This window comes from Poecilia reticulata, linkage group LG5 (assembly GCF_000633615.1).
Source record: "Poecilia reticulata strain Guanapo linkage group LG5, Guppy_female_1.0+MT, whole genome shotgun sequence".
Taxonomy (NCBI): domain Eukaryota; kingdom Metazoa; phylum Chordata; class Actinopteri; order Cyprinodontiformes; family Poeciliidae; genus Poecilia; species Poecilia reticulata.
In genome coordinates, this window is record NC_024335.1 from 9,404,435 (window position 1) to 9,430,267 (window position 25,833).

At 36.0% G+C, this 25,833-nt stretch overlaps 1 protein-coding gene across 1 annotated transcript; it reads right to left on the minus strand.

Annotated features, from left to right (window-relative positions):
- Positions 1–13,773: 13,773 nt before the first annotated feature.
- necab3 (N-terminal EF-hand calcium binding protein 3) lies at positions 13,774–25,229 on the minus strand. Its single transcript, XM_017304631.1, has 8 exons — positions 25,212–25,229; positions 22,499–22,635; positions 19,969–20,090; positions 18,759–18,838; positions 16,810–16,863; positions 15,001–15,113; positions 14,220–14,297; positions 13,774–13,873 (listed from the first exon to the last, which is right to left on the minus strand). The coding sequence occupies exons 1-8, from the start codon at positions 25,227–25,229 to the stop codon at positions 13,774–13,776; spliced, it is 702 nt and encodes a 233-aa protein (XP_017160120.1).
- Between the last annotated feature and the right edge of the window lie 604 nt (positions 25,230–25,833).

Sequence of the window (25,833 nt, forward strand, 5' to 3'; positions counted from 1 at the left end):
CAGAACAACATTCCTGACCATAAGTTCAATATCCATTTGGAGAAATGGATCTCCAAATGGATCTTTGAATTCACAAATTCAAAGTTTGTGAATTGTGAACATTCACAAACTTAAGCTAAAATGATTTTTACTTAAAATAATCTGACTTGTGTTACCTACCATCATCCCACCTTACCGCTGCACTGCTCCGTACCATGAAAGTAAACTATGTCTTCAAAATAAAATATTTCAGAATTATTTTGCATCATCMAGCACAACCTTTAGCATTTCAACAACACATTAAAGTCACCACTGCTGTCTGTACAAAGATCATGAAGTGATGTTGATCATAAGTGAACGAAAAATGAATTGACTCATCTATTCTCTGGGCATAATTGTAGCAGAGGATTGTGAATCTCCTTTGGCCAATGTGGAATTGCTCTCACTTCTTTGTTGCCCCTCTTTTTTGTTTGCTTGTTTGGCTCTGCATTGCCAGTTCTGAATTTACTGCCGTTGKGCCAAAAGACGGATCGAACCGATCAGCAGTCAGAAAACAACGTGTTCATCTCACATTGTGGTGAGCTACATTTAGTTCTTTATTCAAAAAATATTCCCACAATTTAATTTTGCATCAAGTTTTGTCCTAGCATCTTGTTAAAGGAAGAGCCATTGAAGAGACTTCAGTGTGTCCTTGTTTTCAGGGTTTCTAATAAATTGACAGCTAAAAATATGCATACCAGCAGCACAGTATAAAACATSTCTCTCCCTTTTCACCTCTTTCTTTCATTTCATTCCTTATCCTCTTTCTTTCGTGTATTTTCTATGTTCGTTCTGTATCACGACTGAGAGGCTAAAGAAATGAGTCATTCCAAAGAGAAAAAAACAGAAAATGATGTGATTTTAAAGCTTTTCTGGTTCTATCTTGTGTATTCATAGTTTACTTTGTTCTGTGGTGGTAAGTAATTGGTTCGTGGTTTGAGTCATTCCTTGCCCACACAGTAGTGAAACTTTTTCTTAAAGACAGAGATAAATATAAATGATGTGAAAATCTCAAATAATGGGGTTGTATCTAAAAACCAAAGATTGTGTGGTCAGAAAAAAATACCATCAAAAACAAATGCAGACTATTGTACAAAATTTCTATGAATTCTTTAACTTTGACCCATCTTTAATACTTTTATTTTTAATTCCTGACAGAGCATTCAACACAAACAAACAAACAAACAAACAAACAAACAAACAAACAAACAAACAAACAAACAAACAAACAAACAAACAAACAAACAAACAAACAAACAAAMAAGATCACATCCATCAGCCCAGTGATCAGTCCTGGTTCTGGGACACTGGTGAACATGCGTCAAGGTCCAGCAAGATAAAAAAATAATAACTTACAGTTGTTTTTCTAGCACAACTTTGTTCCATGCCTCAGTATCTGTATTTACAGTATCAGACTTGAGATCAACAATTAAAGGTAAAATATGTCCAGGCTGAAGCTGWTTGAAAACTGAAGAATAACATGTGTTCACAGAAAGAAATGATTTTAAGTCAAGTTTACCAACCAAATATTTAAAAATTAACATGAAAATACTTTCTGTTTGRTTGTGTTTTTGCCAACAACTTAAGAAATGTAGCTATCTTTGTTTTCTTTTGATCTATTTGTCTGTCCGTCAGTCCTTCCATCTGGAGTAACACTTCTCTCATGATACATAGCATAATATCCTTCGTTGTGTTTTTGTGTTTGAGGTATACACCAACATTCCCATCTGTCCTCCACCTTCTGTCTGAGGGCTCAGCTGTCATTGCTGGGATGAAACAAGATGCATGTCTGCATAGTTCTCAGCAAATATCTGCTTGAAAACCAATCTTGCCACCCATAGAGTCTCATAGAATCTACGTGTTCACCAAAAGCTTTCCTCCAGTAGACAAACAGCAGCTTTCCTCCAGTAGTGGAACAGCAGTCTCTGATGTTTTCGGCAGGTATATGTTTACAATGGTCACCTCTTTTTATTTATTTTTTCTTCATATCGTCACGTCGGCATTGTAAATATTATGAGAATTATCACATTTTTAATGATTTAGATTTTATAACTCTGAATAAAATCTATGGGTTTTCATCATTACATCTCAAAGCAGATCTTCTTTCTTTTTGTTTCGGCTTCAGCTGTCAAGACAGTCAAAAGTAGTCAATTTGCCTCACTTACGTCACAATCTCTCATCAGAGAAGAGCCAGTAGGCCTTTCTCTTGGCATATTTTATTGCACTGTCACCATCACTGTCAGCACTCACCATCTGATAGTATGCAAGGATCTGTCACAGAGAGGAAGGGAAGAGATTTTCCTGTTAGGACCTCATATGACGTTAAATCCTCTTGAGATGATGAAAGTCTGCTTCACATCTCACCCTACTTCACCCAGGACAGAATTAACAAATCTTATTTGACAGGAGCCTTTCATAGCCTAGAGCACCAGCTACATGAAACATTTATGTCCTTTATTTCAAAGAAAAGATAAAAAAAATAATAATAATTTTAACACCACATACAGATGTAAACTACACAATTTCAAATGGAATAGTTGTAGGAAGGTAATATATTCTAATACCAATAGAGCCAAGCCTCTGTCTGTATGAGTCTGAAAACCAGCAAGGACTAGTGACTCAGTATTTCAGACACAAGATGCCCTCTAAGCATGTCACCTCCCACACAACTGAGGGTCCAACTTTACAGAAATACAGATACTGAGGCCTGGAACAAGACAACAGCTGTTGCTTTTCTCACCTTTGACCTCTGCCTTTAGAGTCACACCARGAAAACAAAGCAGACCTGTATTRTCTCGGCAAAAAAACAAATCATCTTTAATTTTATATTATCTTCAAATGCTGAAAGCTGAATATCTGACTTAATGTCAACACTGAGATTATTTTTGTATACCTCGCTTAACTTTTGCTTTGCTTTTCAAGCTTCTCTTACTTATTCAACATCAGAACATTTAGCAGTTTGATGAGGTTTGAATAAAAAAAAAAATGGTTTGCTGAGAATGTAATAGCACACCAGATGCAGTTGGGTCACCCTGGGTGTTGGCTTACTGAAGTGATGTACTGTGTTTTCATGTGTCATAGCCAAGGACACCTACCTGAACRTGGAGGAAAAAAGTGCTTATGTTTTTCCTCTCTCTCTCTCTCTCTCACTCTCTCTCTCACTCTCTTGCCTAGAGGGGTGGTGCAGGGAACCTTTTTGTTTCTGTTTTSAGAAAGTCTAATGATTTGATATAAGCAAGGAAGGGTAACCTTGGCTATTCACACTTGTCTCTTTTCTAACTCAAAGAAGAAAARAAATCACAGTAATGAAATGTAAGATATTAAACCAAGAAACAGAGAATAGCTTAATTAAAATTCAACATCAGATGGCCATCCATTCAGAACTGTGTGGGACCAAAAAAAGAAGGGAGGTATATTCTTTCAGAAATTTTAATTTCAAAGAAAATCAAAACCTCCAAACCCCCTGAGAGAATAACACATTCCACAGTGGTTTCACCCGTCTCTCCTCTAGCACAACACACAAAGCCCCTGCACTGTCTACAAAAATGGAGTAAAGACTGAGTCAGTCCCTGCCGTATYTGCAGGACAGAGAATAAATCAGGTGAAACGGTGCATCTACAGTCTGGATATTGGAAAACATCAGTGGTTTGAATTCTGAGTTGTAATCTTACCATCATAAGAAAAACACAATGTCGTTTTTCATAATGTTAAATCAAGTTTTAAATATGCATATGAGCTAAACCAGTGTTTTGTGGAGGGGGTGGCGGTGGTTGATAGTTTTTTGCAGGAGCATTTAANAAATCACAGTAATGAAATGTAAGATATTAAACCAAGAAACAGAGAATAGCTTAATTAAAATTCAACATCAGATGGCCATCCATTCAGAACTGTGTGGGACCAAAAAAAGAAGGGAGGTATATTCTTTCAGAAATTTTAATTTCAAAGAAAATCAAAACCTCCAAACCCCCTGAGAGAATAACACATTCCACAGTGGTTTCACCCGTCTCTCCTCTAGCACAACACACAAAGCCCCTGCACTGTCTACAAAAATGGAGTAAAGACTGAGTCAGTCCCTGCCGTATYTGCAGGACAGAGAATAAATCAGGTGAAACGGTGCATCTACAGTCTGGATATTGGAAAACATCAGTGGTTTGAATTCTGAGTTGTAATCTTACCATCATAAGAAAAACACAATGTCGTTTTTCATAATGTTAAATCAAGTTTTAAATATGCATATGAGCTAAACCAGTGTTTTGTGGAGGGGGTGGCGGTGGTTGATAGTTTTTTGCAGGAGCATTTAAKGCAGTARCTGTAAATCAACTTTGTGTTACTGGAAAGGTGTTCTAATAATGCAACTGGAAAAAATGCATTTGGAATTTGAGTAGGAAAYAAAATGCTGATATTATTTAAGTGTTGAGATTTCAGCTTTGTGATTTATTTTAMTGTTCAGCCACGTTGAACAGTTTTTGAAACAGAATGGCTTGTTTAAAAATAACAATTTGTGTCAAGATYGATTAGATCACWTAAAAAAGTCATTTGTAATTGCATAACTCAAGTTTGTTTCACCTTMAGATCAGGACGGGATTGTTAGCTGGACAATCAAGTTCGGGGCTTTCTAGTGAAGTTTTGTCTGTCAGAAATTCTTTTTGTCTGAAATACCACATTATTTGTTTAATAAATATAACAGGGTGGACACCTTCAATAAGATTCATCYTTGTGTCATCATTCTGCAGAATATTTTTCCCAATAGTCTTGGGGATTGTAAATATTGCCTCTGTAACTGTGCTATGGATGCTATTTTAGACCTGATGATTTCTAAACGAGTGGAAAGACAAGTGCTTTAGAAGTTGTTCTCTGTTTTATCGTGTGACATACTAGATGAGTTGTTCATGTGTTGTTACAGTAATTTTGGTAGGCCATTCTCTGAAAGATTCTCCATTGTTACATGTTTTCTCTATTTTTGGTTAATGGCTCTCTGTGGTTAGCTGGAGCTTTAGAAATGGCCTTGCAACCMTTTTTCAGACTGATAATTTAATTCCTTTTATGTAGGAACATYGGCTGCTTTTTAATATCATTTTATCCTACTTCATTCTGTCACACAGATGACGGTTAGATTATTTTTCATTCTTTGTGTCAGGCAGTAATCACTCCTGGATATGGCAAGATAAATTAAACTCATCTTTTCAAAGAATGTAGTTAATCCCAGTTAGTACCTGACGAGTGGATCAATTACATTTTCAARTAGARCAAGTTTGGTTTGGATAGCTTATATTTCCCTTATAAATGAAATCATAATTTTGCATTTTACCCWWCTCATCTTTTTAAGATATTAGCATTTATTTGATGATCTGAAACATTTAAGCWAAACCAAAAGAAATTTGCAAAGGGACAAATCCTTTTTACAACACAATGTCTCTGAAATGCAGAACTTGATATTACATATTTTATGATCCTTAAAAAGAATTATTTCTTTCCTTTGATATTCTTAATTAAAAAAGACACACTCCTCATTCACAGTCCTGTGTTTCTTGGAATCGATTTAGCTTTCTAAAATCTGTGGACACAATTACAGTCTAATTTTTTTCCTTGTATGCATTCTGCTGAGCCAAAAGCCAGTCTGAGAGAGGAGGTGAGTGGATTTTAGTAGCCTGTATTAATTATGCCATAAAGTAGTCTTGCCATAACAATCAGTGCAATTATTYGCCTGTCCATTTCCTGTGCACACTGTTTGTGAGTAATTGCAAATTTGAGCAAAAAAAAAAAAAATTGAGCAGCTTTAGTATTATGCATTTTCATCATAACAAACTCACTGCGTGGATGAATGAGGACCTTCATTGAAATTCAGAGCTTGTTCTGCTCTCACAGCCGAGGCACAAAGCAGTGTACGGCATACAGTTCAAATGAAACCTTTGTGTCACCATAGTTGAGGTAACAATACAAACATCACAATTCTCACTGCACACATGTCAGTGCAATGCCATTTGTTTAGTATTGCCTATGAGAWATTCTGTTTATCAGTGGGTTAAGGTGTTCTCAAATGATAAACAACCACATTTGTTTAAATGTAGCACAGTCTAAAGTTAATTTACAGTCGTATCTTTATCAATATGATTAAAACTAAAAGGCACCTGGAAAAAAAATAAAAATAAATATATATATATATATACTTATCTATAGGATGATAATCTTGGAGCAGCAACTATGTCAGGAGGAAAAAAAAAGAAAAAAAGAAAAAACTGTTCTTAGTTCTTTACTGTGGTACACCTACAGAGCTATACCTGTTGTTGTCTTCTGCTGCTGTTTTCCTTGTAAATACAAAGTGAAGGAAGTCTTCATCACAAATTGGCMTAAGACTGAAGCATTACTCATCTGTTATCCGTTTTTGTTTTATTGGAGTCTGATTAAACCTGCCTTTTATATGCAAAGGTCTTGAGAGCTTTCTTTGTTGGGGTGCGTAGTTAATATTTTTTGGTGAAGTGACCTCTGTTTTTTGTGTTGTTTTTCCTCTTCAGTTCTACATTTTCCCTTGCTACAGCCAAAAGGGAGCTCTGTGGAGTCGGCAGACATTGACAGAGGTGAAAAGCCATAAATTTCACCTCTGAAATTTCAAGGTTTTTCTTGGCAAACCTTGAACTAAATTTATAGCAAATTTTGATTGTTTCTTGTGTACTCTAATAATATTGCTGACCACGTTTCAACATTTTTTTCTCCAGAGGCTTGCTGGATGCTGAGGCTGGTCTTAAGTAAGATGAACACTTAAAACAGGCAAGGCAGCAATTCAAGACTAAAAGACTTATCTCCCTTTGACAATCACTTTTCTTTCATTTCACTCTTATTCATATTTCACATTCATATATTCCCCAAGTTGCTACATTGTCTCAATTAGGAAGACACAAAAGCAGGATTATAGTTAAAAATTAAAATAAAATAGAACTAGCATATGCTTCTTTCTTACTTGGATAACTTTAGCTCATAGCACAGMTTTTTAATTGGTTACTCTAAGTAGAGTGCATCATATTTATACATTAACACAAATATACAAAGATAGATTCCACTTGTAATGAATGATGAATTTGCCATATGCAAAAAAAGTTATCAAACAGAGCCACTGACATCTTCACTACATGTGACAAAGCTGACAGAGTAAAAAAGTTCTCTCATTTTGCTCAGCATGATGAGTACTTATCCTCTCCACATTTGTCAGCAAAGCTTCAACAACATCAACAAATCTGGATAATCAGTATGTAACCAAGCCTTAGTCCGAGAAAATAGAGATTTTGTAATCCCAAGAGATTATTAGATTTTTTTTTTTAAGAAAGTCAGTTACAGAATCAGTTTCCTTTTTAGGTATCCCAAGTGGGAATCTTTATCAGTGCAAAAACATATTTGATTTMTTTTCACTCAGAATTGTAATCACTGTCTTCATATACTAGTCTCCAGCAATATGCAATGAAAACGAACTCAAATCATTTTCATAGTTCTTAWCTCTCTGGAGTTAGTTTTGTGTTGAAGCAAAGGAAGACAGGCTGATTGATCTCTTCGGAGCTTTATTTTTGCACACCATCCCTTTCTGTTATAATGCAAAGCAAAGCTGCAACACAATGTAACATTTTAGCAGAGGAGAGGTTATAGCTTATTTCGTGGACTTTTCCATCGTTTTGCTTTGGTAAGTCAATTGTATTTTCCAGACAGGAAAATATCGCTGTCTTCTGATTGGATTGTATTTTACCACATTGAACTAGATCTGAATTGTATTTTTTTYCCACATATATATTTTAATAGAGATTACAATTATTGTGATCTGAAGTACAACAATTAGACTWAAATAATAAGGAATGTGGAAAATCTCCTAAGTCCATTAATAGAAAATACTACCAAAAAGTGCAACATCAAAGACAAAAATTGGGTGAAAACCTTTTTAATTCTTTTCAGAAATCATTTTGAAATTTTAATACTTTTATTAAAGTCGCATTGCACTCTGTAGATTTCTAAATCAAATAAAAGAGGMCTCATACAGTACAGTTCAAGAAGTCTGTATATACAGATACAGTAAGGTCCACCATGATCAAAATAAATGCATGATATATTTGTCGCTTTATTTAACTCAACAATACAATGCATTTCATCTCTTTTATATGCACATTTTCTAATTTATTTCTTTTTGCATTTTAAGATATAGAATATGACTCATATGGASAGCTGGAGGTTAACTAATAGAGTAYGTGAACACTTGTATAGTTAGGAGTAGATAGAGTATAGCAGCTATATCAACAGCTTGTTTTCATTCTGTGCACATAACAGCAGGTTAGATAAATGAAAGCAACAAACCGAGCAACAATATTCTACATCATGTACAGTGGGAGGAAGCCACATCGGCATGCATGTTAAAGATGCAACTGTCCTTTATCCCCACATACCCTCTGGTTTTTCATTAAATCTGTGTTTAGTGTTTAAAAWGATCTTCACATACATATAACATTGCAAGACKGGTTTTCAAACTAAATAGTGTTCCATCTCTCAGTGTGTTGTAGCTTGTTCTTGATTGGAATAATATATCAGGCAAACACTGCAGGAGAAAGGTGGCCATATGGCAAAGGAGAAGGGTTATTGAATCATTAAATGGCTTTTCAATTGCAGAGAGCCAGTTATGTTTGACTCTACATGTCACTGAATGCATATATGCCTTTGGATGCAAGTGGCAAAAATAATGAACGGCTGAAGACGGGAGCATTAGAGAAAGCAGCTGAAAATGTGCAGATAGGGCGTTTGTTTTGTTTTTTCTTGTGCTTTAAAATATAAAAATGCTTTTGCTCTGTGCGTGTGTGTCAGAGTGCATGTGGGTAGGTGGGACTGATGTGCCAGTGTGTCTTTCTCGGTGAGACCATGTAGTTAGTCGATGTGACATTCCAGATTCAGTTGTTAGTCATAATCCACCAGGAAGCTGAAGAAACATACATGGAGAAACAGAAAGTTAGATCCATGCATGGAACAAAACTATACTGTACAACTTGTGTTTACATCACCAGGTACAATTAATTAAGCTAATTGGTTAATCAATCATCTAGTTTACATTTCATTAAGCAACAGCAACAATTTTCCAGCTTAGGTTCTTACTTAAATATTTGGCAGTTAAATGATAAAAGTGACAAGTGATTTACACATTAAAGTGTATATACACATAAAAAAATCTGTCGTCAGTTCTGAAAATGTATACTTCACAGTACTTTCAAGCGAACTTCAAATAGATACAATGAGCTAATATGTGTTCATAGGTCACCATTTGAGCGTACAATCTCAGAATAAATTTTTTGTTAGTTAGTTCCCAAGAGCTTTCCTCAATTATTCTCCTAATTTTAATGCATATTAATGATGGTACAGAGTGGTGGTACCCAGCAAAACCCACTGGACCTAATTTGGATTTCTAGATAAGACCGGTGTGTTAAAAAGTAAATATTACTGTTTAAAGCTGTAAAAGGAGAATTTCAATTCCCAGAATTTACACAATAAAAAGTAGCACTTTAGAGGGAAAAATTGTTTCCAAACACACAAAGTCATCTGGCACCAATAAAAGATAGAAATGCTTTTAAAAAGTCAGTGTAAGGTATTTTTGGAAATAAAGGACACGTTCAACGTGTGAGATTTGCAACTAGTTTATTGGGCCTTTTAATCTCTTCCTCAAATAAATTAGTTTGTCATTAGATGAATTCTACACCTGGGGGAAAAAAAATCAAATATTTGATCTATAATTGAAGATTTAAAATTAGAATTGGTAATCAACAACAACAAAAAATCACAAAGGCATGCAGGTATGCAGCTCCTCTCTCATGAGTTTAGACCTTTCAACTAAAGAAGGAATATCTTGCAGCTCCTCCCAAGAGCATCACAAAGGTGTGTTTTATTTATTTTTCTATTACTGACTAAAGAGTTGATCTGGTCCTGCTTTTGYGACGTGGATAAATAAACCAGCCTCCCTCTTCCTCACAGTGAGCACAAGAATCCTTGGCAACCAAATATCTTTCTGATGTAGCGTAACGACAAATCCATCGAAAGAAGGCAGCTGTAATGAGTATCTCACATTTTGATTGACCTGATGTTTGTTTAATAGCCACTTGAAAAAAAGGTTTTACATTGTTTACAATTTAATATAAAAATTTATGTTGTTCCTACTGTTCCCTGAAAGGTGCAAGACAATTGMGTTTGTTTGAAGCAGTCAGCATCCATACATGGGGAAAATCACAGATGTGGAAGTAAACAACCACGTAAAGTAACCTAGCAACTAGCAAAACTTACACCACCCACGCAGCTAAATCATCATCGCCCAACGGATATTGCAAAGAGGCAGACACGTTAACTAAGACAGGTTCTCGGTGTAGGTACACGRAGTTCAGTTTCGCCAACAACAAGTTAATCAAATGTCAAGACGGGAGAGTCACGGCTGTGGCCTGGGCTCGCTGTGATTCATGCTACACTGATGGTTTCTGTGAAGTCAATGATGCGATAATGAGCAGAGGGCAGAATGTGTGTGTGTCATGTGAAAGTCAGTTTGCCAAAATATAATTAAGTAAAAAAAAAAAATATATATATAGGAATGTGGAGAGATGTTTGAGTTTGTTGTTGTTCCAGAATGCAGTAAATTATAAGCTTTGTTAGGACAGAAGGGTTTTCATCAAGCTAAATTAATAAGAAATGAGACGTTTGCAAGATTACAATGAAACATTTAGAACAAAAACAAAATAAAAAAAAACACCCCACCATTTAAAAATGAATGGCCTTATCGTTATGATCTCATCATACCAAATCAAGAGGGACGCGTCTCGACTTGGCACAGTCAGAAGTTATATAAAACAGAAAAATATGTTGTTGTTTTTTAATATGTCTCACACGGTTCTTTAAGTTATTTATGTATTATTATCTATGTCGCTTGCCCTGCGACTGACTGGCGACCTGTCCAGGGTGACCCCCGCCTCTCGCCCAGAACGTTAGCTGGAGATGGGCACCAGCAACCSTCCCGACCCCACTAAGGGACAAGGGTGCAAGAAAATGGATGGATGGATGGATGGATGGATCTATGTGGCTGTTTGGTATTCGAATACCATCGATTTTCAAACTTATTTTATTACTTTACCTTAATATGTCATTGGCATCTTATCAAGGCACCTTTTTGTTAATTAATTGACGGTGAGCTAACCCCATTTGAGAGTATCACAGCCAAAGATAGTCTGTCTTTTATTAAAATACTTGTGAAAGTATTCATATTAACATTTAAGTGGTGACTCTCAAGTTTGAAGCAGAAGGAAAATATGACATTGTTTTTAATATTTTTGGCACATAACAGTCTGAAAAATGTGCTAACAAAGAAGAGCACAATGTTACCCTGGGCTTCTTATGGTTTTCTTCCTGCTACTTTTTCTTCAGTTAGATGTGTGAAAGACATGAATAACAGTTTGTGATCTCTATCAATTCCCCCACCTGAGTTGTGCATCTCTGCAACTCCTCCAGATGTTACCATGGGAATTCCTAACTCGGAAATACTCAGTATGTCAGTTTAGGTAGAAGTCAACATTTACTGTTTTGCCACAGATTGTTTCAAAAACTAATCCTACTTTAAACATTTCCACAAAATGTAAAAGTTTAAAGGGTTATAGATACTGGTGCTAACTTATTTTTCTTCTTCAGGAAATGTAGAAAAATAATCCAATTACTCTATTCAGGGTGGACATCAGCTGTTTTTTAAATGGATGTGTTTGTTTAAAGTTTTCTTCAACGCTTTTACAACATACTTCACTTAGCTCCGTGCATAAACAGAGTTCACTAATTAGAGAGAATATTTACAGCTATATTAATTTTGTTATTCAGGCATCTTGTTTTTTTATTTATTTATTTTKTAAGAATTCACTTCAATAGAGTTAGTGTTGGACACACAGGAGGAAAAACAACCCTGATTGCACAGTGGGAAGCAACTCTGAAAGCACCAGAAATGTGACTGATCTTAGAAGTAATGAGCAAATTATCTGATAATGAAGACAGAGCGGCTAGCTTCCTCTCCCTGAAAACTAGAGCTGGAGTCTAATGTGCAATCACTTTAAAAGAACCTTACATGGCAGCACTGGACATATGAGTCATACCAATAAGCACATAGAAATGTCACCGTGTCTGAGAAGAAAAACTATCATCATCAAAGGATTCAGGGCTGTTTTATATGTCTTGAAGTCACTCAAAGCAGTGTTAACAGATCATGTTTACACTGGAGAGTATAATTAAAAGGGGAAAGGTAAATGTCTGATATTTCATCTGTTTGGGGTGTCATGCTATTGTAACATTAATATAAAAAAATCTCCTGCGTGTTCATCCAAGCACATGATGCCTTCAGTGTGACTTTGTTGAATCTATTTCTTATCTTAATCTAATTCTCTTTCAGAATTTGTTTTCTTAATTTTACAGAACAGTAAAACTTATGTTTTCCAAGGTCTTTAAATGCACCGTTAAAATGCTAGCACTCCTTATTTTCTAAGAACTTCACACTAGATCATATTTTTATGGATCTCCCATTGGGAGGGTCAACCCTTATTAAATGTGACCTCTTATAACTGTGATATATTTTTAGCGGGAAGACAGAATCAAATGAATCACATTTGTTGACAGTAAACTGTCAAAAGAGATTATCATAACTCATTACATATTAAAGTGGGTGTGAAATGTTCCCAAGGCGATTCTAAAGTCTTTACAGAATCTGTGGTTGAGTGTTTTTAATGACTCGGGACGTCCTCAAGCCTGGATAATCTATTAAAATTTCATTTTATGTTTCCGTGTATGCCCTCTCTGGTGTGCAGTGGAACAATGGGTGCTCAAACATTTTCATACCCATGTCAGACTTTTATTAATTGGATTGTGAGTCCAGAATAAGTTCAGTTGTCATGCCAGGCTGTAGACTGTGTACATAGGATTGTGTCAGTGACGCCTCATGGAGCAGCAGAGAAAATCAAGCTGTATCATGTTTGTCCATACTGAAGTTCACACCTTCACCGTTTTGCAGGGGCCAGTTGTTTTTATACTTAGTGTTTCCAACCCTAATGAGCTCAGGCTGTCAGAAAGAAGTATGACTTTATCCAATCGTTCTACTAGGTGAATAATAAATATTTATTTCTGGAGTTTGCTTCTAAAATAACAACATTTGCAAAGACTTTTAAATGAGTTTGTATGACAATTATGATTCAGGTGTARTATTTTTCCATTGTTCTGTTGCAATGCTGCTTCTTTAAAATCTTTTTACCTATTTTCAGTTATACAAGACACAGATTTGGTGGAGCAGGTCACCAAAGTATAAATGAATAGAGTGGTATGTACCACTGCCAGGATGGTATGTAAATGTTTTTCTTTCAACCGATAGATTTATCCGAAATCTATTGTTTGTATGCTGGAATAGGCAAATCTGCAAATCACACACTGAACTTGTTATTTGATAATTCCTACACTCATATGAACATCAGTTGAGAAACGAGGCCCACTGGAAACAGATTTTATGTATATAGTCATGTCCAACCAAATCAATCCAATTAAAAGTGAAAAAAAAAAGTTTTCAAAGACATTTGAAATAACATAAACAACATAGGTCCAAACAGTGCAGAGATACTTTTTGGACAATTTTGACAAAAACAAAACAGGGAGGTTTTACTTTACCCCTCCAGCAAATCAGGAGACTGCATTTCCTCAGCAAGATATTTACTGTCTTTTACATACAGTCACTTTCAGGAATTGTCACAGACCTGGCAGCAACATGGTAGAAACCATCTCAGCATCCTCCATCATGTCAATGATACAGCGTTGGAAATCTTTGCTGCTGTTGGTCTGAAGGTAGCTACAATGACATCAAAAAGAAAAAGCACTGGTGAAAACCTGTTTGCAAATAACTTAATTAAATATGCAGCAAAGCTCAACACATCAATGCTATCTGTTATATATCTATTGACACCATTTAGCACCGTTTAAGGATCACCTTTGTGACTGTCTGGGTGTTTGAGTGTGTGTGAGAACAGAGTGATTGGCCATCTGCTCATCCTCTCTGGCGAAGGAACATTTCCATCAAGAAATTAGCGGTGCCAAATTGCGAGCCAATATCTATTGCAAAAACACAAACACACACTTTCGCTCTGTCTCACACACACACACAAAAGCACAAACACGCTTATGTACACTGTACTAACCTCATCCAGGAGATGCGGTCTTGCCAGAACTCATAMATTATGTAACACGACTTTCCCGGGAGCTTCTGAACAGACACACTGGAGGAAAAAGTAGAGTGGGTCAAAAAGCTGAAAATAACCAAAAAGGAAGTTGGAAAGGAAAAAAAAGTTTTTCATCTTGGAAGAGAGATTAGTTGAGTAATGTAAAAGGCAAGACAGCAAGAGTTTTTATTAAAAAAAACAGTTGCAGAATCATTGTAAATTAATACAGAATCATTTGTAAACTAATATATAWGTAAATGCCTATTTCTGTAATATAAAAAAATTAGACTATAATATWTTTTTTTGCTTTTTTCACATATAATATGATATATATCCTGTGTAAATCAAATGAAAAGCAAMATTTTTATACAAAACAAAAGATGCATAAGTGTGCAGGTGTACACACTTATGCATCTTGATTATTTTATTTCTTTGCTTCTGAAAAATGCATGTTCATTTTTCAGTTGAATTGAATGAGATAAAGACAACAATGTATTTGAAAAAATGTTTATCATCACCTCATTTTTGACATATCAAAAGGCTGCATATGTGTGCCCTCTCAACAGATACCGTATCTCATTCCTAAGAAAMTTAATCTGTTAATAGTAGAATAAATCTCTTTTTATGTACATCCGTCTTAGGGACCTCTGGCAACGTCAACTGCTTTTTCAGCATTATTCAGGAATTTTAAAGCTGCTTCTGTAGCAAAATCGGAAGCTGCGTTTAAAACGATTGATTTAGAAGCAAGCAAGACACTCACTGGAAGTTGTCAGAGTGAGCTGAAGTGGCATCRATGTAGCTGCTGAGAACTTTCCGGAAGTTATCTAGTTCATCGTCTATCACGGACATCTGCCTCTGAACCAGCAGGATGTTCTGTTGGCAGTGAGACAAGAGACAGAAGGGAGAATGTGATGAAAACAGAACTCTGTGTGTACTTTGGAGAATGGATCCTTGCGAGCATGGATCCGATTTTCACACGGCACATTTGTGGGCACTGATGATTTAGTGAGACTTCACCTTGTGGAGCATGTCCAGATGATGTTTTGAAATGATTCATTGAAAATGGACAAGGCTCTATAAAAGACATTTAWAGGCAATGGTGAGATTCAGGGACAAGGTAATACTTTAAGGAAAAGGTGCTCCTGAAATGACCAAAGTAAAACAAAAACATGTGTAAGAGAAGGCACACAGTTTCTTCTCTATGTATGTGGGCAGATGGAAACCCTTCCTAATTCCTAAATAAAACACTTTATGTTAAGATAGGAGTTGTAAAATGTTCTAATCTTGGTGATTTATTGCAACGCACCGTTATAATGCTAATAAAGGTTTTGTGGTAGCAACTAAACTTTTAATAAACAAGTAAACATATTTCACATTACAAAATGAGCAAATACAGCAACCTGGTAGGGAACATAGTATCAGAGGGTTTAGTAGCAAATRATAAATCACATGTTTTATGTGTCACTAAATGAGAAACATACCAGGAATTATTTAAATAAGATTTAGAGTTAATTTGCATTCATGTCCACTAGAATCTGAACTTAAAAAAAAGGACAAAACTGAAAAAGGCATCCACCTTTCTGGTGATAAGGTCAATGAAATTCAAGCATTGATCTCCCACAATGTGTCTTGTAATAATTTCACAGGATTTCAGAGCTTTTGACAATGCATTAGTAATCCACTCTGAGAGTGATGTGGCAAGACAGATTGATTTGAATGTGTGAGAACTCTGAGAACTTTGTAAAGAGAAATATTGAGCCGAGACTGGACTTTGATCACTGAGAGAAAACTTCAGCGCTGGCTCATTATAAAGCTTCTCATGTTTTGTTGTGAATATTGCTGCCATCTCAAAAGCTCAGACAAATGTGAGCACARAGAGAAAAAATAAAAAAGGAGGATTGTAAGACCTTAAATTTGTAATCATGTCAAGAAGGGTAGGGAAACATGTATGAGAGCGAGGGGATGCTCCTTGTGAGAAARTCCCTGAAATATCAGCTTTTGAAAAGGAGATTTCAATGTCTGATCCAGCCACCACGTCTAAATCTCAACAAAAACCTACCTTTTATGTCAAACCCTCTTTGCAACAGTGTATCTACGTTTATATTTGTCACATTGAAATACAATCCAGATTATAAATATCATATTTGAATATATACTTTGATTAAAAGTTTAATCTACATGGCTTATATTTATGTATTTCCTGAATGAAATTGCACCAGTTCACAGGAGGAAATATTGTTAGTTCATCACTGGGAATTAGTGGTTAGTTTTAGGTAGCTTTTYAGGTCTAAAATTATGAGCACAGAAATAAAACTTTTTWAAAAAAGTAACAGAAATGTTGAAGTATGTTGAAGTAGGCTACATCAAGTAAATATTTGGGTTTAACTGCTTCTGTTTGTCTAAAAAATAAATAAAAATCACTTGTAACTCAAACAAGTATTTTATGATTTTATGACTACTACAGCGACATGTTGCACAATTTCAAAAAAAAGTAAATAAATTAAACAACACCAAACAAATGAAACTTGATTTTGACATGTTTGTGTTCCAGATGACAGTGCTCACTTACAGACTTGTATGTGCTGGCGAGCGAATCTTCCTTGAGCGGCTCCAACTTCGGACCCTAAAACAGGAAAGTAAGAAATATGGARAAGACCTGTTGGCTGAGCAAAAGTATGCAATATCAGARGACTGGAGATGCGTTATTGCATGTGAGTCCATGTCAACTTAAAAATAGAAAATCTACATTTCATCACTTTCYACTTTGAATTATTTATATTCCAAATGTTATACAGTATGTCCATGTTTAAACAATAGTTAATTATAGAAATTCCACAAATTCTAAAATTATGAACTTATAATTTTAGAATTATAAGTTCAAGACAATATTTCTGTATTTGTACAGTATGTGTTCATTTTTACATAATATTAATCATGTGTTTATGATCCGGTGGTTTTCTCTGTGCAGTTTGTTCCAGTTTTTCTAAAGCCTCTGAATGTAAAATATGGTTTATCATAGGAAAATAATAATGGCAACATTYRGTCCTTAAAAACGACTATTCAAAATGTTCAAAACAGCAGAATTAAAATGTGATGAGTCAGTCAGTCACACACACACTGTTCGGGAATCAGATTGGACTTMTGTAATGAAAAACAAGTTGAAAGCATAGATTTGTTTTTTCTGTTTTGCAGCCAGTTTTTTTTTTTTATTTATACTTTTTTCTATATAGAAATTGCTTATCATAAAACCAAATCAAAGTGAAAACATAGAGCCAGCCTTTTCTCTTTCAGGTCATAAACTCATTGTGTTGTAATTGAGAGAGCAGCAAACAGAGATAGACAGGCAGTACGTGCTGAWGGTGTCGGCGTTGAGGKGCAGGGATGGATATTGCACTCTGAATATCCTGCAGGTTATGAATTGCTTTGATATTGCACTCTGAGTCCCTCTGGTTTGACAAAACAGATGGATGGAGAGAGCAAAAAAAAAATGCTTTCAGAGCGACTGAAAGGAGGAAAAAGAATGAGCCTCAAAAGGTGGGAGTAACCAAAGTTAATAAAGGGAAGAGCAGACAGAGAGGGAAGAAGAAAGAGCAGGAGAGCGTGAAAGAGGCTCGGGGAAGTGTGGTGAGAATTGGTCACGGCATGAGAGCCGGAGAGGTGACTGCGCTTGGTGTTTGACAGAACCACAGATCTGCAGCGCTCCATTTGAAACAGCACCCACTTCCACCCCACACCACCCCAAGTATATTCTGAACCCAGAGAGAAATAAAACATACAGCCCAATTCTTCAGACACTGCTGTGTGAAGATACTTAGAAAAAACTTAAGACTTGTTTTCGGCGTCACTACTGAAATTAAAGATTGAAGGTGACTCCCTGCTGGTAAAATAATGTGATTTTTTTTTCTATTAATTAAAAAAATATATATATGAAGAAAATATATGTCATCTTAACAGAAGGGGATCACCAAGGTATACACAGAAAGCTAATTAATGCTTGAAATGAAYTTGCTGCTCCACAATGTTTGACGCAAAGTTCAAAAAGAAAACAAGCAAATATGGACAGAGCATATCTGCAGGTACAATTTGAAGAGTAGAGGAACTGTGGGATTTTTTTTTTCTCACTGATGCAACATGAAAGCTTTTTGCCCTCAGCAATTATGGATAAACTGTCATTGACCTTTGGCAGTGAAGTGCAGGGAAACAAATTTTAACTGCGTTTGCCTTCTCATTATCCCTGAGTGTTTAATATAATTGTTACCTTTAAGCTGACTGCTAACAGAACCAGCCACCATACGATGTCGATTTTCATGCATAAATCTACATAGCAGGGATGTTTTTGGTGCCTCAACTCTTTAATTGGATGGCTTGATGAAGAGAAATGTAAGTCTTATAGACACAACAAAGAATTCTAGACATACAAGTTTATGGATGAGTCATGGAGTCAAAAAGATAAATAATAAAGTGGTGGATATTAAAGAAGGAAGCAGCAAAAAAGAAAATCCAATCTTTGCACCATACCTGACACTCCAGTTTATCCAAAAGTTGCTGCAGTCGGTTGACCTGAGAGCACCAGTTTTCTTCATCTTCTATGTTGACACCTGTAGATAATCRATGGACCAATTAAACAAGTATCTAGTTCATGCTTTAGAATCCACAAACAAACTGAGTAATTGTATAACAAGCAGGTTTCTGTCTTGCCAACAAATCAGCCATAATCAGACAGATTATGGATTCCACCATTGCATCAGTAAAACTCTGTATTCCTCTTATCGGACAACCAGAGAGAAGGTTTAAAGAAACTGCAKCCATTAAAGAGCAATTTATTCCGAATCTTCAGAGAGGAGGATCCTTTTATATTACAGTTCATGTGATTTAAACACATTGTATTATGTAAAAATTCACCAGCATACATGAGGTTTTTTTTTCTTTGCTCTGGCTAAAACTGACAAGTGCAGGGATATTCATGCATAAATATGGCCCAGCTGTCCTCTAAATGCATGAATAACGCTTCCTTCAAATGTTGACGAGCTGCATCAGTGCTCTGAAGGGCTGTTTGCTTGGCGGCACTATTGTCTAATTTTAGAGTTAAAAGGACAAGCAATTTCAGCTTAGCAAATATTTAGCACTTGCAAATAGCTGGGTGAATATGCCAGTCAGTTCAACATAGATTGGGAGGCAAAATTAAAACCTKTATCTTGTTGTTGTGCGACTAAAACCTTTTATGAACCAGTTTGTCARAGTGGCAGTTCCCTTTATGGTGCCAAAACAGACAGCTGCCATTAGGGACTTCTACATTCCTGAACAGTGTGCTTGGTCAGCAACCAWGTTTGAGTGGGTGGCATGTGTCAAAGTAATACACAAGAGACAGAAAAAAAAAGGATTTCAAGAAAAACTCTGCATTAAGAATCACACTCTGACTGTCAACTTGTCTTATTGTTATAGTACATCCTAGTGCTATTAGTAGTTTTAAAAATKAAACCCAATTTTAAACAAGATAAAATAATTWAAAAAAAGAAGTTACTTGAGGCTGAAACCCACACAAGTATCAGATAGAAGATTGAGGAGTAAAGATAAACAGTGTGATCAGGATTAATATTTAATAAGAAACAAATGAGACTCAATATAAAGACATATAAATGGAAAAAAACCCTGAAAAAATTGAGTAAATGTCTATTTGACTTACCTCATATGTTTAAATATAACAAGTCTAATTATATATTCTCTTTACCTGTGTTTGGTGTCCCAGTRCAGGGATCCGATGAAGACACACACAGGTTGTTATGGACCCTACGACCACACCGCCTGCCATTTTTCTGTACCGCTGTCAGCTCAGGAGCCTTTACCTCCCTCCTGCCATGACAGCGATTGGAGACCCAGGGAGACAAACATCAGAAAGAAAGACAGCAACTGTCAGAKGTTCGTAGAGGAAACAAACTAAAGATATGGCAGACAGAGGTAGACACAAGGGTGCAAGAAGAAGCTGATACGGAATGAAATTAGGGGGCTAAATGAGGAGACTGGGAAAAGAAGTGTGAGAGCAATGCAGAGAGAAAGATAGTGGAGAGAAGTCAAGAGGGACGATAGGTTAATATGCAATTCAAGAGTGAGGGAGAAACAATGAGTGGACAGAATAGAAAACTTTGTGAAGTGCTCTTCCACCCTCAAATTATCACACTTATACAGACACAGTTCAGTATAACTGGAAAATGTGTTGGACGCAGTGAAAAATATCTGTCAAAAGCACTTACAATGTGCAATTTTAAACACTCACAGCTTATAACAAATGAGTGTGAACGCTTTAATTTCATTTGTGTATTTCTCTGCAGGTGAAAAAAAACACCTCTGCACATTTGTGAGGCTTTGTTACAGTGTTCCCATTTTGTTTTCCTTTGTTGGAACTTTGTGCATGCTGGTAATTTCATGTGTGTGTATTCAGCATCCTGCTGACGGCGCAGAGGGAGCATATTGCCAGGAGGTTCTCATGCTGAGAACCTGCAATCCAAAGGCCACAGGAAAAGCCACAAATCTGCCAGTCAACATATGGAAAGACGTTTCTATACCTGTCTTAATTTTTCTTTACCTCTGTTTCTGAAAACCGCACACTGTCTACCATCAGCTCAACGATGTGGACCGGTATTTGTTCCTTTTAAAGTCTCTTTGGTGGTTTTTCTTTTCTCTTTTGGACTCGTTGTTGTGTTATTTATCTATGTGAATCTGTGGTRAATGCTTTGTCATCCATTCTGCTTTAGCTCCTTCTCTGCCTCCTGGAGTCTCCTCTCAATAATTCACCTTGGCTATAATCGGTTTGCTATTTCCAATAATACCAGTGTGGCAGCCAGAGGGGGGAGCAGAGTTCTGCTGAGCCAAGAAAACCACAGTTTAAACAGGCAGACACTTACTGTTGATATACAGAATGTAAAAAGAGAATGGCAGTCGATAAATATAAATTCATGACTATTTGCTATAGTATAATCTCACAACTTGATATTTAAAAATTAAAAAAAAAATCTAGCCTTTGATAGGATTAAATGTTTTCTCTTTTGTTAAAATTTTCATTACTGAATCATGGGTGCCAAACATATTGGCACCCAAAAACCATTCTATAAAATATATGTAACTGAAGGGTTAATACGTTCAGTATTAACCCTCCAGTATTAACTTATTCTTTTAAGTTGATCAAATTGTTTATGAACTTTTAAATAATAAACTATGACCTGACAGCTTTCGTCCATCATCTCATTCTCCTCTACCTGTGCTGTTCCCACTTCTCTCTGATTAGCTCTTATGGTTTCCCTCTCATTCCTCACCTTTTCCCCAGACCAGAGGCTATTTTTTTTTTTTTGGTTTCATTCGCCTTCTCCAGCTCCTTCTGTTATTTCTATCTTTGTGTTTTCCTCTCCACTGATGCCCCATGTTCCCTAGCCTCTTTGTAGCCATCCTCTTGGTTTATTTAAGACTCGTAATGACAATTTTATAAAAATATAAAAATTACTGAAAGAAACTGTGGAGTTTAACATTTTTTAAATTCAATAGATTATTAAAAAGAAATCAGAACAACTCAAATTTAAAACATTTTGATAAGAAAATGTGTTCTTTTTGAAAGAAAAAATCTTGTTGCCACAAGTAAATTACGGTAATTATCTTTTTTTTTAATTTAGAAAATCAAAGACTTCACTGCCAATGTTTTTGTATTTTAGAGCTTATTGGTAGAGTGCAATGATTTTTTTTACTGATCTCCTCCTTTAGCCCTCTGATTATAATCATTATCATTCTCCAGCGGTTCTTATTCTGTTCAGGGGGCATGCAGGGTTTAAGGATTTTTGACAAGGTCAGAAGAGGGCTACGCTCAGTCCGCTCTCGCACATCAAGCAATTCTTTTACACATTAAGCAGAAGGTGGAATGCCTAAATTTCAGTCAGAAAATTAGAATCCTTTTTTTTTGTTTTTGCAAGTAAGCCTTCAGGTCTGGGTTGAGAAATGATTTAGTAAAAAATAAATAAATAATGGAATAGAGATCTTGCAGCTTGGAATGTAAAAAGAATGTTAGAGGTACTGTTACTGTTCATTTCTGCTTTGACACAGAATGGGATCATTATTCTCTTATAACACTTCACAATTTTAGAACTTTTGCTTTTTAGCAAGGTGCTTATAAAAATATTGTTTTCGCTACTGTGTGGACAATGTGTTGCAAACGGCTAAAACAAACCCCACAAATAAGACATAGGCAGACAGAAGTGGAGCCATATTGCAGAACTCACGGAGCGGGGCTGCTCTGCTCCTCCACAGCCTCCATGGCACACTGAAGGGAGCTCTGCAGGGAGAACAGCTGACTGGATGTCTCTCTTAGCATGAACCTGGTGACGAACTGACCCAACACACTGGCACCTTGGTACTCCTGAGAGAAAGACAGATTTCAACATGTGTCAGGGCGCAAAAAAACAGGCAGAGAAACATCAAAATGGATGCAAACTCTAGAGCAAAGACATTGTAGTTAACTGGGTTAATGGCTACACTAAGGTATTCTGAACTATGTATTCGGATTCCAGGGAGAAAGAACTTAAACAGGAGCTATAATTGCTGCTTGAGTCTCCAAACATGAATGTGATTAGATATTCCCAGAGGACTCTTGAAGCAATGCTGCAGAGCTGTTTGCCAAAACGGCGAGACTGATTTGTAATCTCTGCAGAATAAGCATTTTGGGATTATCAGTCCAGAGCAATGACAGACCGCAGCTGCTAACTAGGACTGAACAATCCCTTGAGAATTGCCTCACCTTAGAAGGAGCAAGAACAGTGGAGAAAGGTGATCTAATTAAGACAGGATGCATAATGTTTCAGAACAGATCCCCTCCCTCCTTCTCATTTAACATGCATGAAATTCAAATCCCCAATTTAAGATTGTTCTCTCAAAGTAGCTTTAGTCAATTCAGTTAAGAGATTGAATTGTCATTCTTGCTATTGTGTTGACTGTCCCAGATCATTTTGGTTCTAATAAGGATAAAGTTACATATCTGCAGACCCATTGAATAAATCTGAATTTATTAAATGGGTCAAGGGAGCAGATTGAGTGGCAGCCACTGGCTGTTATACTAATCGCCATCTTTGTCCATCTGCAGCAAGACAAACAGCAGCTTCAACAGCAGAGAAGTCAGAAGTGGCTCAGCTGCAGAGGAGGGAGTGGAGAGGATCTGAAAATGTTTCCCAGATGTGCAGGGGGCAGAAGGCGAAGGTCGGGAATATTATTGAGAAATTCATTTATTTTGGTAACTCAAATAAAAATGTTAAAAACAATATGAAGATTAATTACAAAAAGATGTTTAAAGCCTTTGCGAGCCTCATCTAAAGAGAATATTCTAATTGTTTTGGATATCTATGCATATAGTCTCCTCAACCTGGTTTATAATAGAGTTTTTCTTGAGTGCTTTGACCTGCTTAAAGGAACTGGGATGCACTCAGTTTTCATTGTTACTTTCTCAACAGAGCAGAAGACACCTCTTACAAATGATTTCTCATTGGTTTGGCACATTTTCCCTCACCCTTTTGCAAAACAGTTAACACAGATTCACACATTCAAGCAGTCCAAACTCAGCTGTTCTAACTCCAGAAACCAAACAGAAATCAGGTGATTCTAACTAGAAACTACCTAGATCAATATTGAAACTACCTAGATCAATATTGAATCAGGTCCTAATTTTATTTTCTTATTCTCTAATAGATTTTATTTTGGTTCATACTTATAGTATTTTATCTAATATTTACAGTATTTCAGTCTTTAGCCAAAGTAAAAAACTAAAAATAAAAAAAATATGGAATTATTAAAATTTGCATCAACGCATTTTTGATTCTTGATCCAGGTAAAGTCGACACAGCCTATGGCAGAGGCTTAAAAGTGATGTAATAAGTTCCAATGACAAGCACTGAGTCCTGCACTTTTTGTTATATATTATGTAATGATTGATTGAAGAGTCCATATACTTAAAAATTACATTCATTACATACGGCATCATAAGGCATTATGTATTTAAACGTAATGCTTAAAAACTGCATTTATCTTTTCAAAAATATATGTGTCTTATGCTACTGATTAAAAAAACAATGCATCAAGTTAGACAAGTAATAGTAGTAATACTAATATTAATAGTAATGTTTATATATTAAGAAAAGAGTTACATTTTTGAATCAAATGTTAAACAACATGGTGTTTTTTGCTAAGTTAAATGCACTACCTGTTGGTTTGGTGGCAGTTTCACGTATGGGAACATTTTATTTAACTCTCAGCTACAAAGCAGCTTTCTTAGAGCAGCTCATCTGCGGTGGAAAAATGTAGTCACTGGTGGAATCCTAATCTGCATATACTCTGGACTGAACACGGCAGAACCTTTGAAGTAAAGGGAGCAGATTGAGTGGCAGCCACTGGCTGTTATACTAATCACCATCTTTGTCCATCTGCAGCAAGACGAACAGCAGCTTCAACAGCAGAGAAGTCAGAAGTGGCTCGGCTGCAGAGGAGGGAGTGGAGAGGATCTGAAAATGTTTCCCAGATGAGCAGTGGGCAGAAGGCGAAGGTCGAGAAACCAACCCTGGCTACATAATAATGCTGGACCATTTAATGCAATATATACTTGCTATGATAAAATAAGAAATCTGTTTTCTTTTTCTCTTTTGTGCACTGAAGGAATAACGTGGTCTATGTATGATGAAGAGTTTCAAGTGATTGCTCTGAAATTCTAAGAATCTCCTGCGTATCCAGGAGATTCACATTCAGCATGGTAATTGAATCACATCAAGGCGTAAGGCACCATGAAAACGTGAAGTGGACCTTTGTGTTGTTTTGACCAGCAAAAACAAAAAGGCAAAAACAGGAGTAGCTGAACTTTTTCACAGCACTGAACTTCCTGGTTAATCACACATACAATTTGTCTTAACATGAACAAATAGATAAAGTTTTTCATGCAATGTGCAGACATCTTACCTCTTTAGTTTTATCCATTGCTTTTAAAATGGCAATGTTCAGGCTCTCCAGAGCTGAGAGAACATTTACATATTCTCCGAGGTGCTCAGAAAAATAATCTGATAGAGAAAAGAAGAATAAATATTTGAACACTTATTGCAGTGAAAGACAAATGAATAAGTAATGCTCTTACATGTTCTAAGATTCTAAAGAAGTCAAGCCATGACTAGTGAAATGTATAATACAGTCCAACAGAAATGTTGATGTAAGAATAAATGGCTTTGTAGGAATTAGACGCCCAACAATTTTTAAGTGTTTAAATTACTGAAATCCCTAATAGCACACATGAAGGATGATGCATACAAATTTAATGAATAAAACTCCTACACATTTTTTTAGCAAAAACTTTCTTAAAAGAAATAAGATGAAAAAAAAAATCTTTACCAAGCTGAAACAATTTATTAAATGTGAAATTAAAGGCCTCTTGTCTTAATAAAATGTCTAATTTTATTCAGCATATAGTTCAACACATAGTCAACACTGATCCAAGGTTAATGGATCTTACATTTTTGTTCACTCCTGCTAACACTGTCTCTCCATTTGTCAAATGAGTTCTTGCTCAATAAATGCTAAATGTTTATAG